The 22,826-nt window shown below is 39.6% G+C and overlaps 2 protein-coding genes and 1 pseudogene across 18 annotated transcripts in view; all 3 read left to right on the plus strand.

The window, feature by feature from the left end:
- The window catches only part of CCNY (cyclin Y), an 876,528-nt gene that overhangs the window by 452,504 nt on the left and 401,198 nt on the right, over positions 1-22,826 (plus strand). The window lies entirely within an intron of this gene.
- CREM (cAMP responsive element modulator) overlaps positions 1-22,826 on the plus strand; it is an 86,829-nt gene that overhangs the window by 12,477 nt on the left and 51,526 nt on the right. For 11 of the 16 annotated variants that reach the window (XM_050804798.1, XM_050804799.1, XM_050804831.1 and 8 more), the window contains one exon: positions 10,014-10,137. The exons of 3 other annotated variants lie outside the window; for them this stretch is intronic. In XM_050804798.1, the coding sequence (XP_050660755.1) occupies positions 10,018-10,137 (120 nt within the window). In that variant the 5' untranslated portion in view covers positions 10,014-10,017. Of the gene's footprint in view, positions 1-10,013; positions 10,138-22,826 lie in introns of those variants that run through there. 2 more of the 16 variants (XM_050804827.1, XM_050804824.1) reach the window with 2 other exon arrangements.
- On the plus strand, positions 10,148-21,219 carry LOC126962989 (V-type proton ATPase subunit G 1-like; annotated as a pseudogene). The gene has a single exon (XR_007728878.1). The product of XR_007728878.1 is annotated as a V-type proton ATPase subunit G 1-like (transcript).

A 22,826-nucleotide genomic window follows, 5' to 3' on the forward strand; every position in this document is an offset into this window, starting at 1 on the left:
TTTCTACTTTTTCTAAAGTTATTTAAAAGAATAGAAACAACTTTCATAACTTCCTTTTCCAATTGGATTCTGTTTTTAGAAGAGGTGAAAATTTTTTTCAAGGGTAATGCACTTCCTCTGTAGTGTAATTTGTCTTTGAAAATTGGATGCAACTAAAATTTTAGAATTTTTTTTTTTCTTTTTTTTGAGACATAGTCTCACTCTGTTACCCAGGCTGGAGTGCAATGGCACGATCTTGGCTCACTGCAACCTCTGCCTCCCAGGTTCAAGGGATTCTCCTGCCTCAGCCACCTGAGTAGCTGGGATTACAGGGTGCCACCATATCTAGCTAATTTTTTGTATTTTGTATTAAAAAATTTTTTTATTAAAAAAAAATTTTTTTTTAGGCTGGGTGCAGTGGCTCAAGCCTATAATCCCAGCACTTTGGGAGGCCAAGGTGGGAGAACTGCTTGAGGTCAGGTGTTAAAGACCAGCCTGGGAAAAAAAAAGAAAGCAAGAAAAGAGAAGAAGACCAGCCCGGGCAACATAGCAAGATCCTATCTCTAAGGAAAAAAAATGTTTTAATGGAAGGTCCTATTTTTAAAAAAACAATAGTTATATTAATATTTTATTAATTTGGATCCCAGTATATTCAAAACAGGTTGGGATAATATTTGCTTTTCTATCAAAGGAGAGAAAGGTTTGCTAAATAATATAAAGGAGATTTCAGAAGAAATGTATAACTTCAAAAGAAAATAATGTTCCTGCTATTATTAGTTGTTCGTAAATTTAAATATCCCCATTTTAGCTATTTTTTTGTTTGTTTGTTTGTTTGAGACACAGTTTCACTCTGTTGCCCAGGCTGGATTGCAGTGGCACAATCTTGGCTCACTGCGACCTCTGTCTCCCAGGTTCAAGAGATTCTTGTGCCTCAGCCCTTGCGTAGCTGGGATTATAGGCGCGGGCCACCACGCCCAGCTAGTTTTTGTATTATTAGTAGAGATGGAGTTTCACCATATTGACCGGGCTGGTCTCAAACTCCTGACCTCAGGTGATCCACCTGCCTCGCCTTCCCAAAGTGCTGGGATTACAGGCATGAACCTCCATGCCCAGCCACCATTTTAGCAAATTTTTACCTGTTTTTAGAATTGTGGAACCAAATATTTGCCAGTATTTTGCTTGTTGTTAATTTATAGTGCTTAGTGGACTTTTTTGTTTGTTTTAGTTTTGTTTTATCCTTACATGTTTTTATTTTTAAATATTTTGTAATTCATAATTGTGAATTGGTTCTTTTCTCTCTGAAAAGGATTATTGTTTAAAATTAAAATACTACATAGTTAATTAAACACTATTAGTTTTAGTACAGCTGTGTTTATTTAATATCACAACTATGTTTAATATAGAAAGTGAGATTTGGGGAAATATATTCTATGAGACATCTCTTCAATTTTAATATATTTAGTTATAAATTATGTAGTGAATAATGTAAGATGATAATGGACTCTATAAATTCTATCTGGAGCAGCTGTGGCTGATTTATAGATGTTAATGTTGTATGTGCAACATTGACAGCTGAGTTTGGGGTCCTGCATTTCTGCTGAGATAGTGCTTGAAAAATGCCTGGTACAGTGCTTGACCCATGTTGAGCACTGAATTGTTAGTTGAATCTTCTGCACTGAGTCCTGTGTAGGAGTTGGGTTTTAGTGGGTTTAGGGGGTTGTACTGGAGGGCAGTTGGATATAAATCTGCGGAATAAACTGGCTGGAAATAGCATATCTAGTTTAAATTGCTAGTGTTAACCTTACTTTTTTATAGATGATTTTTACCTTCAAAAAAATAATTTTAGTATCAAACTTTTACTAAATGACATGAACTGAACACCGTGCTAGGTACTCTGACAGAATACAAATGGAATAAAATTACAGTCCATACATTTGCTATGAAAGAGAAAGCATATCCGAGTGAGATTGCAACAACAATTGCAGCATACTCCAAAACACATCATCATCATAAAATGTTGTCCAAACTGGAATACGCAGGGCACTGACCATGGAAGGAACCCTGGAGTCACAGTCACAACACCTCTTTTTCATCCCTCATCATGCTACCTATTATGTTCCCTGTAAAAGTCCCTTAATCTCTCTGAATGTTATTTTTGTTATTATAATAACACCTGATAGTTGCACAGTCTTCCAGGATAATTGAATAATTGGTTTATGTAGCATATACTGTACTAGGCACTGGGAATGCATGGAAATCTATAAGATGGGATCCCTGTCCCTGAGTTGCTCATGCTGTTGTGTGAATACATGTATTATATGCTACACAAATGTTATAACAGACTTGTAAAATGCTTTGGGAACTCAAAAAAGAATATCTAATTCTGCCCATGGCTATTAGAATAGGCCTTTGAAAGATGGTGTCCTTGAACCAGACCGTGACAGACTAGTGAGAATTTGCCAGTTGGACAAAGAAGGGTAAAGGGCATTTCAGGAAGAGGGAAGATTAGATGTAAAAGATTAAAACTGGGAGAGTAAGGTATGTACTTGAAAAAATGTCTGATTAGGAGGCTGGCATGCAGTGTGTTGGAAAGAGTAGAGGGACTGGAGATGAGGCTGTAGAACTAAAATGGGTCACATTGTGAAAGAGATCGAATGGCAGTGTGGTTTGGTAATGGAGTATATGGACTTCGGAAAAAAACCTTGGTTCGAAACCTGGCTATGCCACTTATACCTTTGTGGTAAGATCAAATTTTTAACCTCCCTGAGTCTCCTTTTCCTTATTGCTAAAAGAAGAACTAATTATTTTTTATTTTTTGAGACAGTCTCACTCTGTTGCCCAGGCTGGAAGAACTGATGATAATGATCTTACAGAGTTGTTAATCAAAACTACCAGTCACTTACCACATGCAAACTCTCAATAAATGATGGTTATAGTTATAAGAATTAGAAGTTTGGATTTTATTCTGTAGTCAATAGGAAGCTACTAAAGAGTTTTAAGCAAAGAAATATTTTAAGTAGAAATACATGTTTTAGAAACATAACTGTTGGCATGGATTGGAGCCAGGAAATAGAGTGGTGGCCGTGGAAATGTAGAGAAGGAGACTTAATTGTTCTTTAGAAGGTAGAATCATCAAACCTGATGATGGTGCTGTGTGGAATGACAGTTTCAGGGGTTTCTGGCTTGAACAGTTGGTTGGATGGTGGGGTCCCATTTCCTGAGATAGGAAACTCAGAAGGGTAGAAAGTTTGTGGAGGAAGAAGAGGAGTTTAGTTCTAGACCCACTGATTTTGAGGTTCCTGCAGGCCATGTGTTTGGGGATGTTAAACAGGGATTTGGATATTGTATTTTGGAATTCAGAAGAGACGTCTGGCCTAGAGTCATGGACTTAAATCTGGCACTTGAATCCAGAGAAACAGACCCCATGAAGTAGGGAGAGATTTGAGAGTGAGGCAAGAAAGCTAAGCAGAGTCCCGAAGACATGCAACGTTGAAGGTTAACATTGAGAAAGGGAAGGAATTGTCAGAGGAGCTTGTGGAGGAATTGTCAGCGAATCAGATTGGAAGAGGAAAATGTAGTATCAGTACACTGAGACAGTGTTCAAGAAGGAAGATGTTGTCATCAGTTTGAATGCTGCTGAGGGATCAAACAAAAGATAGGACTTAAAATGTACATTGGATTTAGTGACAGAGATTAGTTACCATTTCTAGAGATGTTTTAGAGGCAGAAACCTCTGTAAACTTGGGGGGGTGTCTAGGAGTATGTGGGATGTGAAGTAACGGAGATAGTGTTGGCAATTCTTTCAAGTAGTTTAGCAGTGAGAATGAGAAGAGAGGTTCAAGGGAATCGCTTGAGAGATTTCTGATCCAGTGGATTTGTGGCTGTGTGTGTAAGTTGTGAGATGGGACAGACGTGAATGTGTTTAAGTCTTTACAGGAAAAAACTGTTAGAGGGGGAGAGAATAATTGATAGTATAAACCCCTGAAGGGCATGGGCTCTAAACAACAGATACAGGAATTTTAAGAGTGGGGAGGAGGCAGGAGGCAAGGGAGCATAGTGAGTGTAGATGTTAATAGCTTTGTTGATTTGGTGTGGGGAGTTGATGGAGTTCTAATTAGAGACAGCAGGCAAGGGCTTTCATTGAGTGTAGTCAGTATAGAAACGCAGAGATTGAGAAGAGGGAGCACATTCGAAACAGTTGTGGAGAATGGGAGAGTAGTAAGCCAAGTAGGCAAACTCCATCAGTTTGCTGCCCATTTGAGGTTGAAAACCAAGAATTTAATAGCTATATTTATTTTATGTTTTTAGAGATGGGGTCTTGCTCTGTTGCCCAGGCTGGAGTGCAGTGGCACAATTATGGTGTGCTGCAGTCTTGACCTCCTGAGCTCAAGCGTTCCTTCCACCTCACCCTCCTGAGTAGCTGGGACTATAGGTGCCCACCACTATGCTCAGCTAATTTTTTTGTTTTTTGTGTAGAGACGGGGTCTCACTATGTTGCCCAGTCTGATCTCGAACTCCTAGGCTCATGTGATCCTTCTGCCTTGGCCCCGCCAAAGTGTTGGGATTACAGGCGTGAGCCCCTGTGCTTGGCCTTAATAGCTTATTCTGGCTTATAATTTCATTCAATATTGTTCATCTGCCTTGGTGCAGGCATAGAGGAGATGAAGAGTTGGTTTTATACAAGGTTGGTATTTACTAAGAATTTACAGCAGTGGCATAATCTTGGCTTACTGCAACCTCCACCTCCCAGGTTCAAGCAATTCTCCTGCCTCCACCTCCCAAGTAGCTGGGATTACAGGCCCCTGCCACCACACTCAGCTAATTTTTGTATTTTTAGTAGAGACAGGGTTTCACCATGTTGACCAGGCTGGTCTGGAACTCTTGACCTCGTGATCTGCCCGCCTTGGCCTCCCAAAGTGCTGGGATTACAGACGTGAGCCACCGTGCCTGGCTGGGAGACAATAATTAAAATGAGAAGCCATGCTAGCTGAATAGGGTGGGAAGTGAAGAAAGAGGGAGGTGGATGGGCAGAGAGAAAGTGGTGTGGAGATCTCAGTGTGTTGGAATAACAAGTGTGATGGGAGTGGTCAAGGGAGAGGGTAAGCTGGGGGAATAGGATGTTGTAGGCAGGGTGGAATGTCAGAACTAATTTTTTCAGAGTTGGACCAGTTTGCACATTAGCAGTGTCCAGGGTGTGGCCAACCATTCCAGTAGATGGCTGAAGTGGCATAAAGTAAGTCATTGATCTCAGACATCTGGGTAAGGGATGGGTCTTCATTTGAGTGTTGAACATAGACAGAATGGTGAAGAGGAAGACTTTTACATCAGGAGCCAGAGTCTTCAGTTTACATCCTGGAGGTCAGTAGATACTGATTATCTTATGGATCCTGATGACCTTGAGCCTCAGTTGAACAAGGGTTTTTACAAGGGAGTAAAGGAGGTGCAGGTGGGAAGCAACAGTGGGGAACAAAGCAGATGGCCATTCGACATGATGACCTTGATTGGGTGTGGGAAGATGAGCAGTACCTTCTTGAGAGGACAGCTGCGAGGCTTTGGGAGTTCCAGATAGCACATTGCTGGGGTTTGGAAGGAGAACAGGAGTGAGGGGTTGTATTATGGAGGGAAAGGAAGCACTAGTTATGAGAGTGAAGATGAAATATGGAAGGAGTTTATATCTTGGACAGTGATTTGAGTATGATTCTGGCATGGGTACAGGGGCATTGCAGTTTAGTTGTGGCTTAGGAAGAGGCCCATTGTCTGTGATTTTTGTCTTCAGAGTGGGTGGCAGCAACTGTGTAGAACAGCAGCTCAATTACTTTGTCCAGTGAGGCGATGGGAGGTTACAGCGGACAGTGCCCAGTGCTAAATTCTGGTAAGGAGGAGGAGTTGGGGTGGCTGCTGACCTTCCATCTCTGCCTTTCTCCCTAAGGCTCAAGGCCTCATGGCATTCTGACTGATGTTTAGCTTTGTGGGGTTGCTTTTTGTGGTTGATCTGGTTCTGACTGATAATATAGATACACGATTCTAGCTTTGGAGTCTGAATGGACGATGATACTCTTGACTAAAAGAAGAGATAAAAGAGAAGGGACCAGGTATCCATGAAGACCCCAGGTTGAGATGCTCGGTAGGAGGGAAGTGTGTGTAAATACAGATTTGGGAGCCATCTGCATATAGGATTGAAGAAGCCATAGTATTCATATTGGAAAATTCTGTAATATTGACAAAAGGAAAAGGGCAAAGGACTGAACTCTCTGGGAAATGCCCCCAGAGAAAAATGGACCAATTAAAATGATTTCTTGAGATGATACGTATCAAGACATTTTCATGTATAAAACATTTTGAAATCTGTTTGATAGCTTATAGTCTTTTATCATATCTCAAAAATTGAGTTCCAAATAGTTTATTTTCTTAATCATTAAAACTTTTTTTGTTTTTAAATGGGAGACTTCTTGGATTCCACAGTGTGTACCCCTCTGTCCTTAAAGTATACTGAACATAATTAGCCTTTTTTTGATGACTCAGGATAGTTATTATAAATATCAGTTATTGAGTTGTAACTCAGGCTGGGCATGATGGCTCACGCCTGTAATCCTAGCACTTTGGGAGGCTGAAGCGGGCTGATCACTTGAGGCCAGGAGTTGGAGACCAGCCTGGCCAACGTGGTGAAACCCTGTATCTACTAAAAATACAAAAAATTAGCCGGGTGTGGTGGTGCGTGCCTGTAATCCCAGATACTTGAGAGGCTGAGGCAGGAGAATTGCTTGAACCCAGGAGGCGGAGGTTGCAGTGAGTGCAGATCGTGCCACTGCACTGCAGCCTGGGTGACAGAGCAAGACTCCGTCTCAAAAAAAAAAAAAAAAGAGATTATTCCTAATTTAATTCCATGCAACCCTTCCAGCCCTATTTGTACCAGTCCTACTCTGTCTCTTTCCCATTAAATCTAATTATCCCCCTTTCACTCCCCCAGATTTTCTACTCCAGTCAGCTATTCTGTTTCCCAAATATCCTCTGTACTTCCTCCCTCTTATAGTTGACCTGTCGTTTCTAGCTGGTGAAATCCTACTCAACCTTCAGTGTACAACTCATATGACCACATCCTCTGGCGGACTTAGTCATTCTCTTATGTTTTCCAGAGCATTTAATGGATCACATACATCACATGATTCAAGAAATTACAGCTAGTTGCGGTGGCTCATGCCTGGTAATCCCAGCACTTTGGGAGGCCAAGGCGGGCAGATCACCTGAGGTCAGGAGTTGGAAGACCAGCCTGGCCGACATGGCGAAGCCAAAATACAAAAATTAGCTGGGCACGGGGGTGCACGCCAGTAATTCCAGTTACTTGGGAGGCTGAGGCCAGAGAACTGCTGGAACCTGGGAGGCAGAGGTTGCAGTGAGCTGAGATCATGCCTCTGCACTCCAGCCTGGGTTGACAGAGCGAAACTCTGCCTCAAAAAGAAAGAAAGAAAGAAATTACTTTACTTGTGATTTACTTTAATTACTGACCTGCCAATAAGCTGTGTTTCTCAAATTTTAGTACATATTGGAATTGTTTGAATATAAGAAGTTAAATTCTCAAGAAAGTTTGATTAACTAGGTTTGGGGTTGAGCCTAAGCTTCTGCATTTTTTAGGGCAAATACTTTTCGTTAATTCTGATGCGAGTTGTCCAAGGACCATAATTTGAGAAACCAACAACATAGTTAATGGATTCCACCAGGGCAAGGGCCATGACTTACCTGTTTATGTATTTTCAGAGCCTGCCATGTAGATGATGCTAAATGAATGTTTCTAGAATGAAATAGAGTTTACTGGGGAAGGCCTTTCGGCATGTAATTTTTGAGTTGAGACCCAAGTTGTTGCAGAACCTTAAGAAAGGTTTTATCTTTCAAAGGTATATAAAATAGCACAAGACAACATTTCCCATGTGGTTTCCAAAATACTCCTGCTAAGGCATACTTTGTGGGAAAAGGGTTTGTTTGGTGGTCAGATACTTTTAGAAAATGGTGTCTGTTGGACCTGTGCCTTTCACCCTTCTCAAGACACACTAGCAGATTGAAGCTTTTGAGATGTTCTGTGGGAGAGAAACCCTTTTAATCTTTAAAACGTTTTGACAAAGCACTTTCCCTACCCTTTTTCCCCAGATAATGCCTTTTTAGAACCTGCAGAACTAATGTCTTGAGGTATTTTCTTTTTTTTTTTTTTTTTTTTGAGATGGAGTCTCGCTGTGTCTCCCAGGCTGGAGTGCAGTGGCGTGATCTCGGCTCACTGCAAGCTCCGCCTCCCGGGTTCATGCCATTCTCCCGCCTCAGCCTCCCAAGTAGCTGAGACTACAGGCGCCCGCCACCACGCCCGGCTAGATTTTGTATTGTTAGTAGAGACTGGGTTTCACCATGTTAGCCAGGATAGTCTCGATCTCCTAACCTCGTGATCCACCCGCCTCGGCCTCCCAAAGTGCTGGGATTACAGGCTTGAGCCACCGCGCCCGGCCTGAGGTATTTTCTTTGGAAACTGCTCACGTAACCAAAAGTAGAACAGTAGGAGTTATCCCTTTATGTGTGATGATGACCTATAATTACCTAGAGTTGGAGAGGCCACTCTGGGAAGTTTTAAGAAAAGAGATAAAGGATTAGGCAATATATAGGGAAAGACATTTTTCTATGGTAGGCTCTATGTTTGTATTTTGGTATAATTGCTCTAAATTGTCCTGGTCAGTAGTAAGTGTTAAAATAACTGTAGTATAGACGATAGCAGACAGGTTTGAGCATGGAAGGATTGAATTTGGCTAATGGCTACTGGAATGCAAAAGGCGGTATGAAGTCAAAGACAGTAGATGAAGGATCTGTAGGATCTGGTAACTAATTAAATCTGGAAAAACAACTTGGATATTTTAATTCAGAGATCTAAGTGGACCATATACTTTTTGGACATATAGTTAGACTAAGGTGAAAAAAACATACTGTATTATTGACAGCTGAAAAGATGTATAACAAGAGGGACTAGTTTCTGTAAGTTTTTAAATTTAAATTTTATTTTGTTTATATTTTATCTTTAACAGGATAAAATTTATTATAATATAGTTTGCCTTCTAAAAAGAGTCCATATAGAAATCATTAACTTAAACTGAATTCATATACAAACTTCAAATCACATCAGAAGTTTTTTCCTGGAAAAATTAGGTCTTCTTTTTTCAATAATTGGGGTTTGTTTATCAGAAATGACTTAGTGATAACAAAGCAAGACACATTTTAATATTATTATACATTTAATTTAGACAATGGGGAAATTCCTTCACGCTACCTCATAATATAAAACAGGTTTATTAGGCCTTGAGAATCATAGAATATTTATACTTTTCATGTAAAATAGGAAACATAATTTTCCAGTCATTCATGCTAAACAGTAGGGTTAAAGTAATGATCAGGAAGATTTTATTATAAGTTTTTTAAGTTTTAAAATAAGGTAGTTCTCACAAGACGTTTTGCAGTGCTCCCTTGGTAATGTTCATATTCAGTGAGCAGAAAAGAAAAGCTGAGAGAGTTAGGACTCTACTATTGAACCTGTTTCTTGAAAAAAAAACCAAAAAAACCGATAGTACAATTGGATGTCAGAAATGGTTATTAGAAAGCTAGGTAAAAACAGTACAGGTTGAGTATCCCTTATCTGAAATGCTTGGGACCAGAATTGTTTCAGAATTTGGATTTTTTTGGATTTAGGATATTTGCATATACATGTGAGTTACCTTGGGGATGAGAGCCAGGTCTAGACACGAGATTCATTTATGTTTCATATACATCTTATAGTCCGAAGGTAATTTTATACAATATTTTTAATGATTTTTGTACAAGATACAAAGTTTTGAGCCATAGCATGAGGTCACATGTGGAATTTTCCATTTGTGGCATCATGTAAATGCTCAGAAAGTTTCAGATTTTGGAGCATTTCAGATTTTGGATTTTTGGATGAGGGATGTTCAACCTGTATTTCCAGATACTTAAGATAGGGCCTTAATTTGTCTTCCTTTTTATTGTCTTTTCAGACAAATGACCATGGAAACAGTTGAATCCCAGCATGATGGAAGTATAACAGCTTCTTTGACAGAGAGCAAGTCTGCTCATATGCAGACTCAGACTGGCCAAAATTCAATCCCTGCTTTAGCTCAGGTAGGCAATAGGCAGGCATCGTTGAAAGTCAAAATACATGGAAATGAGAATTAGGTGCAGATTCTGTTTTATTGCCATTGATCTTAAATTTTCCATTTTGGTTATCAGCCATTCTTGCTGATTTGATTGTGAAGAAAAGATACATATTGTGATTAGCCTTGCATTTTAACAGACATTCAGCAGTGCCCCATCTCCACTGCCACTACCACTATGGACAGAAAAACAAAAACCCTTCCGGAATATGGAATCCTCAAAGTATGATTTGAGAGGGTTGCTAATTCGAAATCGATACAGTTCTGATGTCCTTAGCTGTTAAGATGACAGAAATCTTACCATTTGCCCAGTATGTATTTGTCTCGATCATTACTTTCTTTTCAGTTAGGTCTCTAACTTTGAATTGGTTTCATTCAGAGAGCACCAGTATCAGTCAGTACCTGTTTCCAGATCCGAAAATTTATTTCTGAGATATCTATAAAAATATATAGCAAAAACAAACACATTTGTTTGTTCATCAAATATTTATTGAATGTCTGCTGTGTCTAATTATTCCAGATGCATGTGGATATGTAGTTTCGGGCCTTAAATATCTCATGGTTTGGTAGGGTAGACATATTTTAGCAATAACTCCAGTAGGGTAAGAAGTGCTGTAAAATACTATGTAGAAAATGAATAAGGCCTACAGAAGAGGGAGCAGCCAGCTGACTAGGAGTGTTTTACAGATCTCCTTTGAGCTAGACACAAAGGATGAGTAGGAGTCTGCCAGGTTGATAAGGTGAGGAAGCATATTCTAGGCAGAGTGAAGAGTGTGCACAGAGGCACAAAGCCAGGGCATGGGATGTTCAGGGAACTATGGGTATTGAGTTTAACTGGAGCCAGGTGTCTGGGTTGGGCAGTCCAGCTGGTGAAGGTAAGCAGAGGATTGTATACATTTCAGGGTTTAGAGTACACTGTACTCTAAATAGTCCTGAAATATTTTCAGGTGCCCACCATATTTTCAGTTTAGACACTAGTAGCCATGTGGAGGTGGAATTGGAAGTCAGTGAGTCGGAAGTGAAGACACCATCAGGATGCCTGGTGGAATCAAGGTAGCGTGAGGTACACAGCAGTGGTGAGACCTTTGTGGTATGTTAAAGGGAGAATAAAAAGGACCTGGTGGCTGACTGGAAGGCGTGGGGGGAACACCAGGCACTTCTTGGTTTATATTAGGCCAGACTGGTGTGAGAGCTCTCCTTTCCCATGCACCCAGCCTACTTTTCTTTCCTCTTTAAAGCTGCCAACACCCACTCGTTCCCTGGAGGTTTTCTGCGATGTTCTGTAGAGCTGTATCTCCCTAGCAACACCTTTTGTTACGCTGAAAGACAGGCATGTAGGCCAGGCCTTTTGCTTAAACACACAAACACACACACACCCCCTCACACATGCACCCACCCTTGTTTAAAAAAAAAAAATGCATGTTCATTGTAGAAAATAAATATTACTAAAATGAAGAATATGAAAACTATCCATGATCTTAACATCCAGAGATAACATTTTGGTGTAGCTCCTTTAGTCTTTATTGTCTGTGTGAATCAAATAGAAAGCATATACTTTTTTTCATGATTTTGGGATTTTCCAGATGAAAATACATTTTATTCCTTCTGACTCTACTTCCCTCTGGGTGGGTCCTGGCTCACTAAGTTCTACAGATGCCTTTTACCCCAGAATTCTGGGGCTGAAGTCCCAGCAATAGATTCCCATTATCTAAATACGGTAATTTGCAATTCTGAGGACCTTCAGGCTGGGTGACAGCCACATCTGTGAGCCTCACTCAGAAATTGCCAACAGGTGGCTGGGTGCAGTGGCTCATATCTGTAATCCCAGTACTTTGGGAGGCCGAGGCAGGTGGATCGCTTGAGGCCAGGAGTCCGAGACCAGCCTGGCCAACATGAAGAAACCCTGTCTCTACTAAAAATACAAAACTAGGTGGGTATGGTGGCACATGCCTGTAGTCCCAGCTACTCGGGAGGCTGAGGCACGAGAGTCTCTTGAACCCAGGAGGCCGAGGTTGCAGTGAGCCAAGATGGAGCCACTCCACTTCAGCCTGGGTGACAGAGTGAGACTTTGTCTCAAAAAAAAAAAAAAAAAAAAGAAAAGTTGCCAACAGGTTGAGTAATGTGGAGTCTGAAAAGTAGCCTTGGGTTTTTGAGGGCTTGGAATTGAATAGGAGTCCAGTGGACAGAAACTAGCTTAGAGAATAAGAGGAGGGGAAGTGGAAATTGGAAGTATAGAGTCTTTTAAGAAACTTGTCTTGAAGTAAGAGAAAGATGGGTTTGTGAGACAAAAGGGTGAGAACTGGGATGTGGGAAATTTGGGAATGTTTTGAATAAAATGGAAGATTATAGAAACTTGTGAGAAGGCAGAATCAAGGAACTAGAAGAAACCTGTGTTTATGTTTGTAATGCTTCTTTAAAAATCTCAAATAATGTATGCTAATAAATATTGATAGTTATTAAATCTGGATAGTAAATTCATGGAGTTTTGCTGTTTTTCTATTTTCTGTTGTTAGAAGTATTTTTTGTTGTTGTTTTTGTTTTGTTTTATTTTTGAGACGGAGTCTCATTCTGTCGCCCAGGTTGGAATGCAGTGGTGCAGTCTCAGCTCACTGCAACCTCTGCTCACTGCAACCTCCACCTCCCAGGTTCCAGCGATTATTATGCCTCAGCCTCCTGAGTAGCTGGGATTACAGGCATGTGCCACCATGTCTGACTGATTTTTGTGTTTTTAGTAGAGACAGGGTTATGCCATGTTGGCCAGGCTGGTTTTGAACTCCTGACCTCAAGTGATCCACCTGCTTTGACCTCCTAAAGTGCTGGGATTACAGGCGTGAGCCACTGCACCCGGCCTGTTTGAAGTATTTGATCTAACAGTAAACTATGGTTTTTGTCTTTCACATGTTAGAAATATAAAGAGATTAAGAAGCTAATCTGTATGCTGACTCATGGATTATTTTATTTAAGAATTATCCTCCATACCATGCATGGATCGTGATTTTTTGAAGAATTAGAAGACAATTCTTAGCAGTCAGAATTTTCTGAACATAATTACTCATTTAAGTTCTTGTGACACCAGCAGCTGTTTGTTTATGAGTATTATTACTATCATACGATGTCATGTATCTTATAAGGAGTAGGAAATCAAGCTGAACTCTATTAACCCTATGATGTATGCCAAAAGTGACTGACTCTTCTGAATTTCTTATGGCTTTATATTTACTTGCTGCTTGACTCATTTTTCTTCAAACTTAAGGATTGTAAATTTCCATATGTTTTAGATTTAAATTTGGTTGTATATAAAGAGGAATTTCTGACACTCACCTTCCTTGTTTATATTATCAGATTATCAGTAAACAGTGTGGGAACAAAAGGTGTGAGCAGAACATTCAGTGGGTTTGATTCTCTGCATCTAATGTCATTTGATACTAGTTGTTTTGACTGCTCTGGCCTTTCCAGAGCTTCTGCTAATCAAGAATATACTCTGAAAATCATCAGAGACCTATCAACTATTGAGCTTGGTCTTGGCTGTCAGGCCCCCGTTCTGCTGATGGATTGAGGTGAGGTGCAGGTACACCAAGGGAGACTGGAATTTTGCTTTTCTATTTTATAACTTTGTAGTAATAAATGGAGCCTTTCTCTTCTGTTTGAAAACAAAATCACAGTGGTGGTAATGTCAAAAAGTTGGAAGCACGAGTTGCCATTAACAAATCCTGATAACTGGAGGTTAAATGTTGTCTTGGTTTTCTTCTTGTCTAAATTATTTTTATGCTGATTTATTTTTAATGGAAGCTGGTATTTATTAAGTACTTGTGTTGATATATAGGACTAGACCCACTGGATTCTGGTAAAACCTTTGATAATAAAGTGGAGAGTCCATTTTTTTTTATTTTATTTTATTTTTTTATTTTTTGAGACGGAGTCTTGCTCTGTCGCCCGGGCTGGAGTGCAGTGGCCGGATCTCAGCTCACTGCAAGCTCCACCTCCCGGGTTCCCGCCATTCTCCTGCCTCAGCCTCCCGAGTAGCTGGGACTACAGGCACCCGCCACCTTGCCCGGCTAGTTTTTTGTATTTTTTAGTAGAGACGGGGTTTCACCGTGTTAGCCAGGATGGTCTCGATCTCCTGACCTCGTGATCCGCCCATCTCGGCCTCCCAAAGTGCTGGGATTACAGGCTTGAGCCACCGCGCCCGGCCTGGAGAGTCCATTTTAAATAACCTGGCCAGGCGGAAATCTTTTCCAGAAATCAAAATGGTAAAAAGCAAAAATATTGTATGTATAATACAAGTAGTTTTAAAATAGTGACACATCCTCTGGAAATAATATGGTTTTTAAATGGGTAATGGGAAGTTAAAACTTCTTTTGTTGTGAAAGACTTCAAACATACAGAAGAGTAGAAGAATGATTCCACGTACATATAAAGTTACTAATTGTTAAGATTTTGCTAGGCCAGGCATGGTGGCTCATGCCTGTAATCCCAGCACTTTGGGAGGCTGAGGCAAGAGGATTGCCTGAGTCCAGGAGTTCAAGACCAGCTTGAGATCCTGTCTCTATAATAAAAAATAAATTAATATAAAAAAAATTTTGCCAGGTGTGGTGGCATGCCCTTGTAGTCCCAGCTACTTGGGAGACTGAGACCAGTGGATTGCTTGAGCCCAGGAGCTCAAGGCTGTAGTGCACTGTGATCATGCCTACAAATAACCACTGCACTCCAGCCTGACAACATAGCGAGACCTTGTCTCAAAAAAAAAAAAAAAAAAAAAAAAGATTTTGTAGCACTTGCCTCATCTATCTTCTTTTTTTCTTCTTGTCGCTGAAGTATTTTAAGCTGCTCAGCAGATCCCAGACATCATGTCATTTTACTCCTACTTACTTCTGGGTATACAAGTCTTAAAACATTATGGACATTTTCTTATATAACAAAATGTCATTATACCTAGTTAAGTATAATTAATATGCAATCCATATTCATTTCACAAATGTATGATCTACTCTGAAGGCAGCAGAGTGGACACCTTGAACTTTTCTTGTTCCTAGACTCTTGGGAATTGATAACACTGCCATGAAGACCTAGGTGGGTGAGGTCATTCAGATGGAGCCAGTGGGAAGGATGTACCTTAAAAGTGACTTTCTGAAGTATAATTCTCCATAGCTGCTGATGAAGCCTGGAGGCCTCGACTCTGAAAGCTAAATAACTCTTCTTTATAAATGACCACTTCTCAAGGTTTCAGCAAAGATAGAAGGGAAAGATGAAAGGAGCAGCATCACAGGAGTCACGGGGGGGAAGGAAACTCTGGAGATTGTCAAGGTCGGCATACTGCCTCCAGAGAATTAGTTCTCATATAACACTTAACCTCTCCAAGGACCTCTGTATTTTTGGAAACAAGGAGATGCTAGGGAGGCAGAGAAAGCCACTAGGGAATGTTGTTCAGAGATTATACTCTCCTAATCAAGCTGAACTCTGTTAACCCTATGATGTTTGCCGAAAGTGACTAACTTCTGAATTTCTGATGGCTTCATATCTTATCCTTTCTTATCTTTTCCATTCTAAACGCACACTGTGTAAGGAGTCCCTCGGAATAAAGCAGCCCTAGCATGCCGTGGGGGATTGAAGTAGGAACGATTTAACAAGGGATACTTGGAAATATTGTCATGTGTGAGTTGTAAATTTTCTTTTTTAATCTAGTGGAAAATTGGAATGGCATTTCTCTGTTTTGGCCAGCTATGCCAAAAATCCATCTTCTTGGTTCCAGATAGGCCTAGGAAGGATGTAGATGGCAATCACAAAACAAACAAAAAATGAGCACACAAATAGAAAACCTCAAGCAACATTTTCTCTTGTTAATAGGTCTGCAACCTCATATTTGTGTATTAAAGATGGTCTGCATTATGTTAGGTTGATTTCATATAATTTTAGCTAAGTAGATCTAGTTACGGTCAGTGTTTTATTGAATCTTGTATTTTAGTTTCAGTATATTAATTTTCTTAGGTGAGGGACTCTTACTGAAGGAGAAAAGTGTTCCTGCTAAGATTTTGAAATAGAGCCGAGCGCGGTGGCTCACGCCTGTAATCCCAGCACTTTGGGAGGCCGACGTGGGCGGATCACGAGGTCAGGAGATAAGAGACCATCCTGGCTAACACGGTGAAACCCCGTCTCTACTAAAAATACAAAAAAAAAATTAGCCGGGCGTGATGGCGGGCGCCTGTGGTCCCAGCTGCTCGGGAGGCTGAGGCAGGAGAATGGTGTGAACCCAGGAGGCGGAGCTTGCAGTGAGCCGAGATTGCGCCGCTGCACTCCAGCCTGGGTGAGAGCAAGACTCCGTCTCAAAAAAAAAAAAAAAAAAAAAAGGAAAAAAAAAAAAAGATTTTGAAATAAAAATTTCTGTTTTACTGTTGATTTTTTCACTATTGCTCCTTATTTTTATGTATTCTTTCCCCTGGCTGTTTTTCATTGTTCATATTTTATCTGTTACACAGAACATTTGTATTCTGTTAGAATTATCTATAAAAATGAACAAAGGTTGGCAGAAAAAGGAAGAGAGTAAATTTTTTTCAATTAATGCTAAATCTGTATTATAGAATGTTCCTTAATCAATTCAGAAAAACCCACTACTTTGAACTGTAACTCATTATTGAGGGTAATTCAAGGTTCAGAGGCCATAATAAAAAGTAACTCGTGAACTGTTAGTAACCAGCTTTTTTCAACTTCAACAAGAATTTGTTATGTATCTGTGCTCACATTTTGATAATTTTGTATATAATAGTATATTTCTTTAAAGGTTAGTTTTTGGCTTTAGAATACGCTTTTTTGTTTTCATCCCAGTGTATTGAAGGTGACAGTACTTTGCGTTAAATAAATTTTGGTGTTTCAGAGGTAATTTCAGGAAGTATAAATCAGTCAGAGTCAAATTTCAGAAAAAGAGTTTGGTTTTATACTTACAATAAAAATGCAAACAAATTTATTTTAGTGTTTGGGAGAGTGTTAAAGATTTTTCTGTAATTTGTAATGATTTTCTATGAAGTTTGGATACTCATAGAAAATGTTCACGTTCCCCTTCTTAATTTTACTAATGTGTAGTTTGTCACTAGCAGTAACGAAAAAATAACTCAGTATAAATACAGTTATTCCTTTTGCCTTTTTCTGTATGATTTTCTTTAGTAAAAGAGTAAGCTGCGAGGATGGAAAAATGGGGAGTCATTGTTTAATGGGTATAGAGTTTCAGATTTGCAAGATGAAAAAGTTCTGGAGATCTGATTAACAATAATGTGAATATACTGAACACTACAAACGACACTTAAACGGTGAATATGTTATGCGTCTTTTACCACAATAAAAGACAATGAATAACAAAAAAAAATAGGCTAGACGTTGAAATTTGGAAAGAGAAACATTATAGTTTCTTTTTTGAGTAAGACTTAGGGATTCTTTTCTTTCTTTTTTTTTTTTTTTTTTTGTTGTTGTTGTTGAGACAGAGTCTCACTCTGTCACCCAGGCTGGAGTGCAGTGGCGCAACGTCAGCCAACTGTAACCTCCACCTCCCAGGTTCAAGTGATTCTCTTGCTGACTCAGGCTCCTGAGAGCTGAGACTACAGGTGCATGCCACCACGCCTGGATAATTTTTCCTTTTTCCTTTCCCCTTTCCTTTTTCCTTTCCTTTTCTCTTTCCTTTCCTTTTTTTCTTTCAAGATGGAGTCTTGCTCTATTGCCCAGGCTGGAGTGCAGTGGTGCGATCTCGGCTCACTGCAACCTCTGCCTCCCGGGTTCATGCCATTCTCCTACTTCAACCTCCTGAGTAGCTGGGACTCCAGGCTCCTCCCACCACGCCCGGCTAATTTTTTGTATTTTTAGTAGAGACGTTTCACCGATTTAGCCAGGATGGTCTCAATTTCTTGACCTCATGATCCGCCTGCCTCAGCCTCCCAAAGTGCTGGAATTACAGGCGTGAGCCACCGTGCCTGGCCACCTCTTTTCTTTTTTTTAAGAAACAGAGTTTTACTCTGTCACCCAGGCTGGAGCACAGTGGCATGATTGTGACTCACTGCAGCCTCAGTCTCTTGGGCTCCAGTGATATTCCTGCCTCAGTCTCCTGGAGTAACTAGAACTACAGGTGTATACCACTACGCTTGGCTAACTTTTAAATTTTTTGTAGAGATGGGGTCTCGCTGTCTTGCTCAGGCTGGTCTCGAACTCCTGGCCTCAAGTGATCCTCCCTCTTCAGCTTCCCAAAATGTTGGCATTACAGGCGTGAGCCACTATGTTTAGCCAGAGATTGTTTTCTTTGCCTTATTTTATCGTTTGTTATTTATAACCCTTGTAAATCCCAGACTATTAAGAATTATATTTGGAAAACAGAGGCTTTGGGAAATTTCTGCTTCATTGAATAGTTGTGACGACATCTTCATAGTGCTCTTCACAAATGTGGATTTTGTAGTCCTATCAGAGATAAAACTATAGTGGTTTTCTTAAAAGGTAGAGGGGAGAAAAGCCTGGTTATGGTATTGAATGTATTAGGTAGAGACAATATTAAATGAAGAAAACAGACATAGTTCAGGAAAAACACTTGTCTTTAAACAGATTTCATTCAGAAGTAGACCTCTGTTTTGGCAGATAATAACTATTTTCCTTTAAAACAATGCATATAAAGATGCAACAACAACAAAAACTACAGTCAGTATCCCTGATGAACATAGGTACAAAAACTAACAAACCAAATTCAACAACATATTAAAAAGATCATTAACAGTGATCAAGTACCATTCATTCCCAGGGATGCAAGGATGGTTCAACATATGCAAATCAGTAAACCTGATACATCACATCAACAGAATGAAGGAAAAAGACCATATCATCATCGCAACATATGCATAAAAAGCGTTTGAAAAATTCAATATTTCATTATAAAAACTCTCAACAAATTACATAAAGAAGGAATGTACCTCAATGCAACAAAGGCAATATATGACACACCCACAACTAACATGCTGAATGGAGAAAGGTTGAAAGCTTTTTCTCTAAGATCTGGAATAAGACAAGGATACCAGGCCAGGTGTTGTGGCTCACACCTGTAATCCCAGCACTTTGGGAGGTTGAGGCAGGCGGATCGCTGGAATCCGGGAGTTAAGAGACCAGCCTGGGCAACACGGTGAAACCCTTTCTCTACCAGAAAACATACAAATAATTAGCTGGTCATGGTGGCACACACCTGTAAGTCCCAGCTACTTGGGAGGCTGAGGTGGGAGGATGGCTTGAGCCTGGGAGGCACAGGTTGCAATGAACCAAGATCACGCCCCTACACTCCAGCCTGGGTGGCAGAGCCAGACTCTGTCTCAAAAAGAAAAAAAAAGAGAAAAAGACACGGATGCCCATTTTTGCCACTTCTATTCAGCGTTGTACTGAAAGTCCTAGCCAGAGCAATTAGACAAAAGAAAGAAAGAAAAGGCAACTGAATTGGAAAGGAAGAAGTCAACTTGTCCCTGTTCACAAATGACATGATCTTACATCTGACACGACCTTTAAAAAAAAGGAACGAAAATTAGAAAACCTTAAAGATGCCACCAGAAAAACCTGTTAGATCTAATAAATGAATTCACTGAAGTTGCAGGATATGAAATCAACTTATAAAAATCAGTATTGTTTTTATCTACTAATAGTGAACTACCTGGAAAAAAATATCAAGAAAACTCTATTTACAATAGCTATGAAAAAAATACTTAGAAATAAATTTAAGCAAGGAGGTGAAATATGTCTACATTGAAAACTATAAAAAACATTGATGAGAGAAATTGAAGGAGACACAAATAAATGTTCATGGATTGGAATAATTAGTATTGTTAAAAAGTCCACACTACCCAAAGCAGTCTACAGATTCAGTGCAATCCCTATCAAATATCAATGACATTCTTCACAAAGATAGGGAAAAACAGTCCCCAAATTTATACAGAACCACAAAAGACCCCAAATAACAAAAGCAATCTTGAACCAAAAGAACGAAGCTGGAACCCCTGCCATGGCCAGTCCGTTGCAGGGTATCCTGCAGCTACTACAGACCCAGAAGCGGGCTGCTGAGGTTTCCAAGGCCCACAGGCGGATGGATGGGGGACTGAAGCAGGCCAAAGAAGTAGCTTAGGGTGAAATTGAACAGTGCCAGCTGCAGAGGGAAAAAGAGTTCAAGGCGAATGAAGCTGAAATACTGAAGTGGAAAAGGAGACCCAGGAGAAAAGATGATCATCCTCCAGATCTACTTCTGGCAGAACAAGGAGGAAGTCTTGAACAACCTCTTGGCCTTTGCAACATCCGGCCAGAAACCTATGAAAACTGCTGTGTAAATGGGTAGGAGAAGAAAAAAGCACCTGTTCTATGAATTGGCATTTTAGATGCTGTCATGGAATATGAAGTTTCAACATAGCTCTAGTTATATTCTTATGGAAAGGCATTAAATTATTTCTGTATATTATGTAATAGGTCCCTCCCCTTTTTGGAGAGTAACAAATGCAGTTTTTTTTTCCCCCCAGACTGAGAACTTTATCTAAAGATTTCGTGTTTCCTAGAAAATTAATTGGTATATGTTGTCTATTTTCGTATACCTTTTGGTTCAAGCAACATATATGTCAGTGTTGACATTTTCTTTCTTAGATCTAATTAAACAAAACCAATTTTTTTGAAGAAAGAAAGGGATTAAATAATTTTCCCCCTAATGCATTACTGAATTTGCCAGGGCTTTATCTATGAAAAAGTAGTAAATACTTATTTGTAACCTGTGTGAAGCAACATTCAGCCTTAATCTATTCCTGCTAATGGTTAGAACAACAATATTGGTATAATTGTTTGGGCTGCTTTTAGTTTCTGTTAATCATGTTTACTAGATTATAGAACTTAAGAACTTGTTACACGTTATTACTTGGTGTACTGATAATCATTTGAAAGTCAAGACTCTTTGTCTTGTGGAAAAAAAAAAAAAAGAGAGAGAGAACAAAGCTGAAGGCATAACACCACCTGACTTCAAAATATACTATAGAGCTATAGTAATTAAAACTGCATGGTACCAGCATGAAAACAGATACATTGATCAATGGAACAGAATATAAAGTCCAGAAATAAAACCATGCGTTTACTTACAGCCAACTTATATTCAACAAAGATGGCAGGACCACACAATGGGGAAAGGGCCATTTCCTTAATAAATGATGTTGGGAAAACTGGATATTCACATGCAAAAGAATGAAATTAGGCCTTTGTCTGTCACCATAAACAAAAATCAACTCTTGAAAATGGATTAAATATAAGACCCCAAACTATGAAACTACTACAAGGAAACAAGAAACTTCTTGACATTAGTCTGGCCAATGAGTTTTTCGATACGACCTTAAAAGCACAGGCAACATAAGCAAAAATGGACTCACAGTATTACGTCAAACTATAAAGCTTCCCCATAGCAAAGGAAACATTCTACAGAGTGAAGAGGGAACCTACAGAATGGGAGAAAATATTTGCAAACTATACATCTGATAAGGGGTTAATATCCAAAACACAAGAAGGACTCAAACAACTCAATAGTAAGAAAACAACCTGACTTTCTAAAAATCTGCAAAAGACCCGAATAGACTTTCCTCAAAAGAAGACATAAAAATGGCCAAGTACAGTAATTCATCACTTAACAACAGGTATACATTTTGAAAAATGTGTTGTTAGGCGATTTCATCTTTTTTTTTTCCCCTTCTGATCCAACAGAACCAATGGTATAGTTATTTCATCTTTGTGCAAACATCTAGAGTGTACTTAAACAAACCTAGATGGTATAGTATAGCCCACTACATACCTAAGCTGTATGGTACAGCCTATTATTCCTGGGCGGCAAACCTGTACAGGATGTGATTATACTGAATACTATAGGCAATTGGAGCACAATAATAAGTATTTGTGTATCTAAACATAGGAAACATTCAGTAAAAATACGGTATCAAAGATAAAAATGGCACATCTGTATAGGGCACAAAACCATAGTGGAGCTTGCAGGACTGGATGTTGTCCTGGGTGTGCCAGCGAGTGGGCGGTGAGGGAATGTGAAGGCCTCGGACATTATTGTACACTACTGTAGACTATCTTTTTTTTAATAGAGTTTTGCTCTTTTGCCCAGGCTGGAGTACAGTGGCACAATCATAGTTCACTGCCGCCTCAAACTCCTGGGCTCCAGTGATCCTCCTGCCTCAGCCTCTCAAGTAACTGGGACTACAGGCACATGCCACCATGCCTGGCTAACTTACTTTATCTTTTTGCTATTGTAGACTTGATAAACATTGTACACTTAGGTTATACTAAATTCGTAAAACATCATTTCTTCAATAAATGAACTGTAGCTTACTGTAAATTCTTTATTTTTTGACTTTTGTAATAACACTTAGCTTAAAACACAAACATACAGCTGCATAAAAATGTTTTTTATGCTTGTTCTATAAACCTTTTCTGTGTTTGAAATTTTTTATTTTTTACTTTTAAACTTTTTTGTTAAAAACTGAGACACAAACACACATATTGGCCCAGGCCTGTATAGTGTCAGGATCATCCATATTGCTGTCTTCCACCTTCACATCCTGTCCCATTGGAGGGTCCTCAGGGAAAGAACACTCATGGAGCTGTCATCTCTTGTAACAGTGCCTTCTTCTG

Source organism: Macaca thibetana, chromosome 9 (assembly GCF_024542745.1).
Source record: "Macaca thibetana thibetana isolate TM-01 chromosome 9, ASM2454274v1, whole genome shotgun sequence".
Classification (NCBI taxonomy): domain Eukaryota; kingdom Metazoa; phylum Chordata; class Mammalia; order Primates; family Cercopithecidae; genus Macaca; species Macaca thibetana.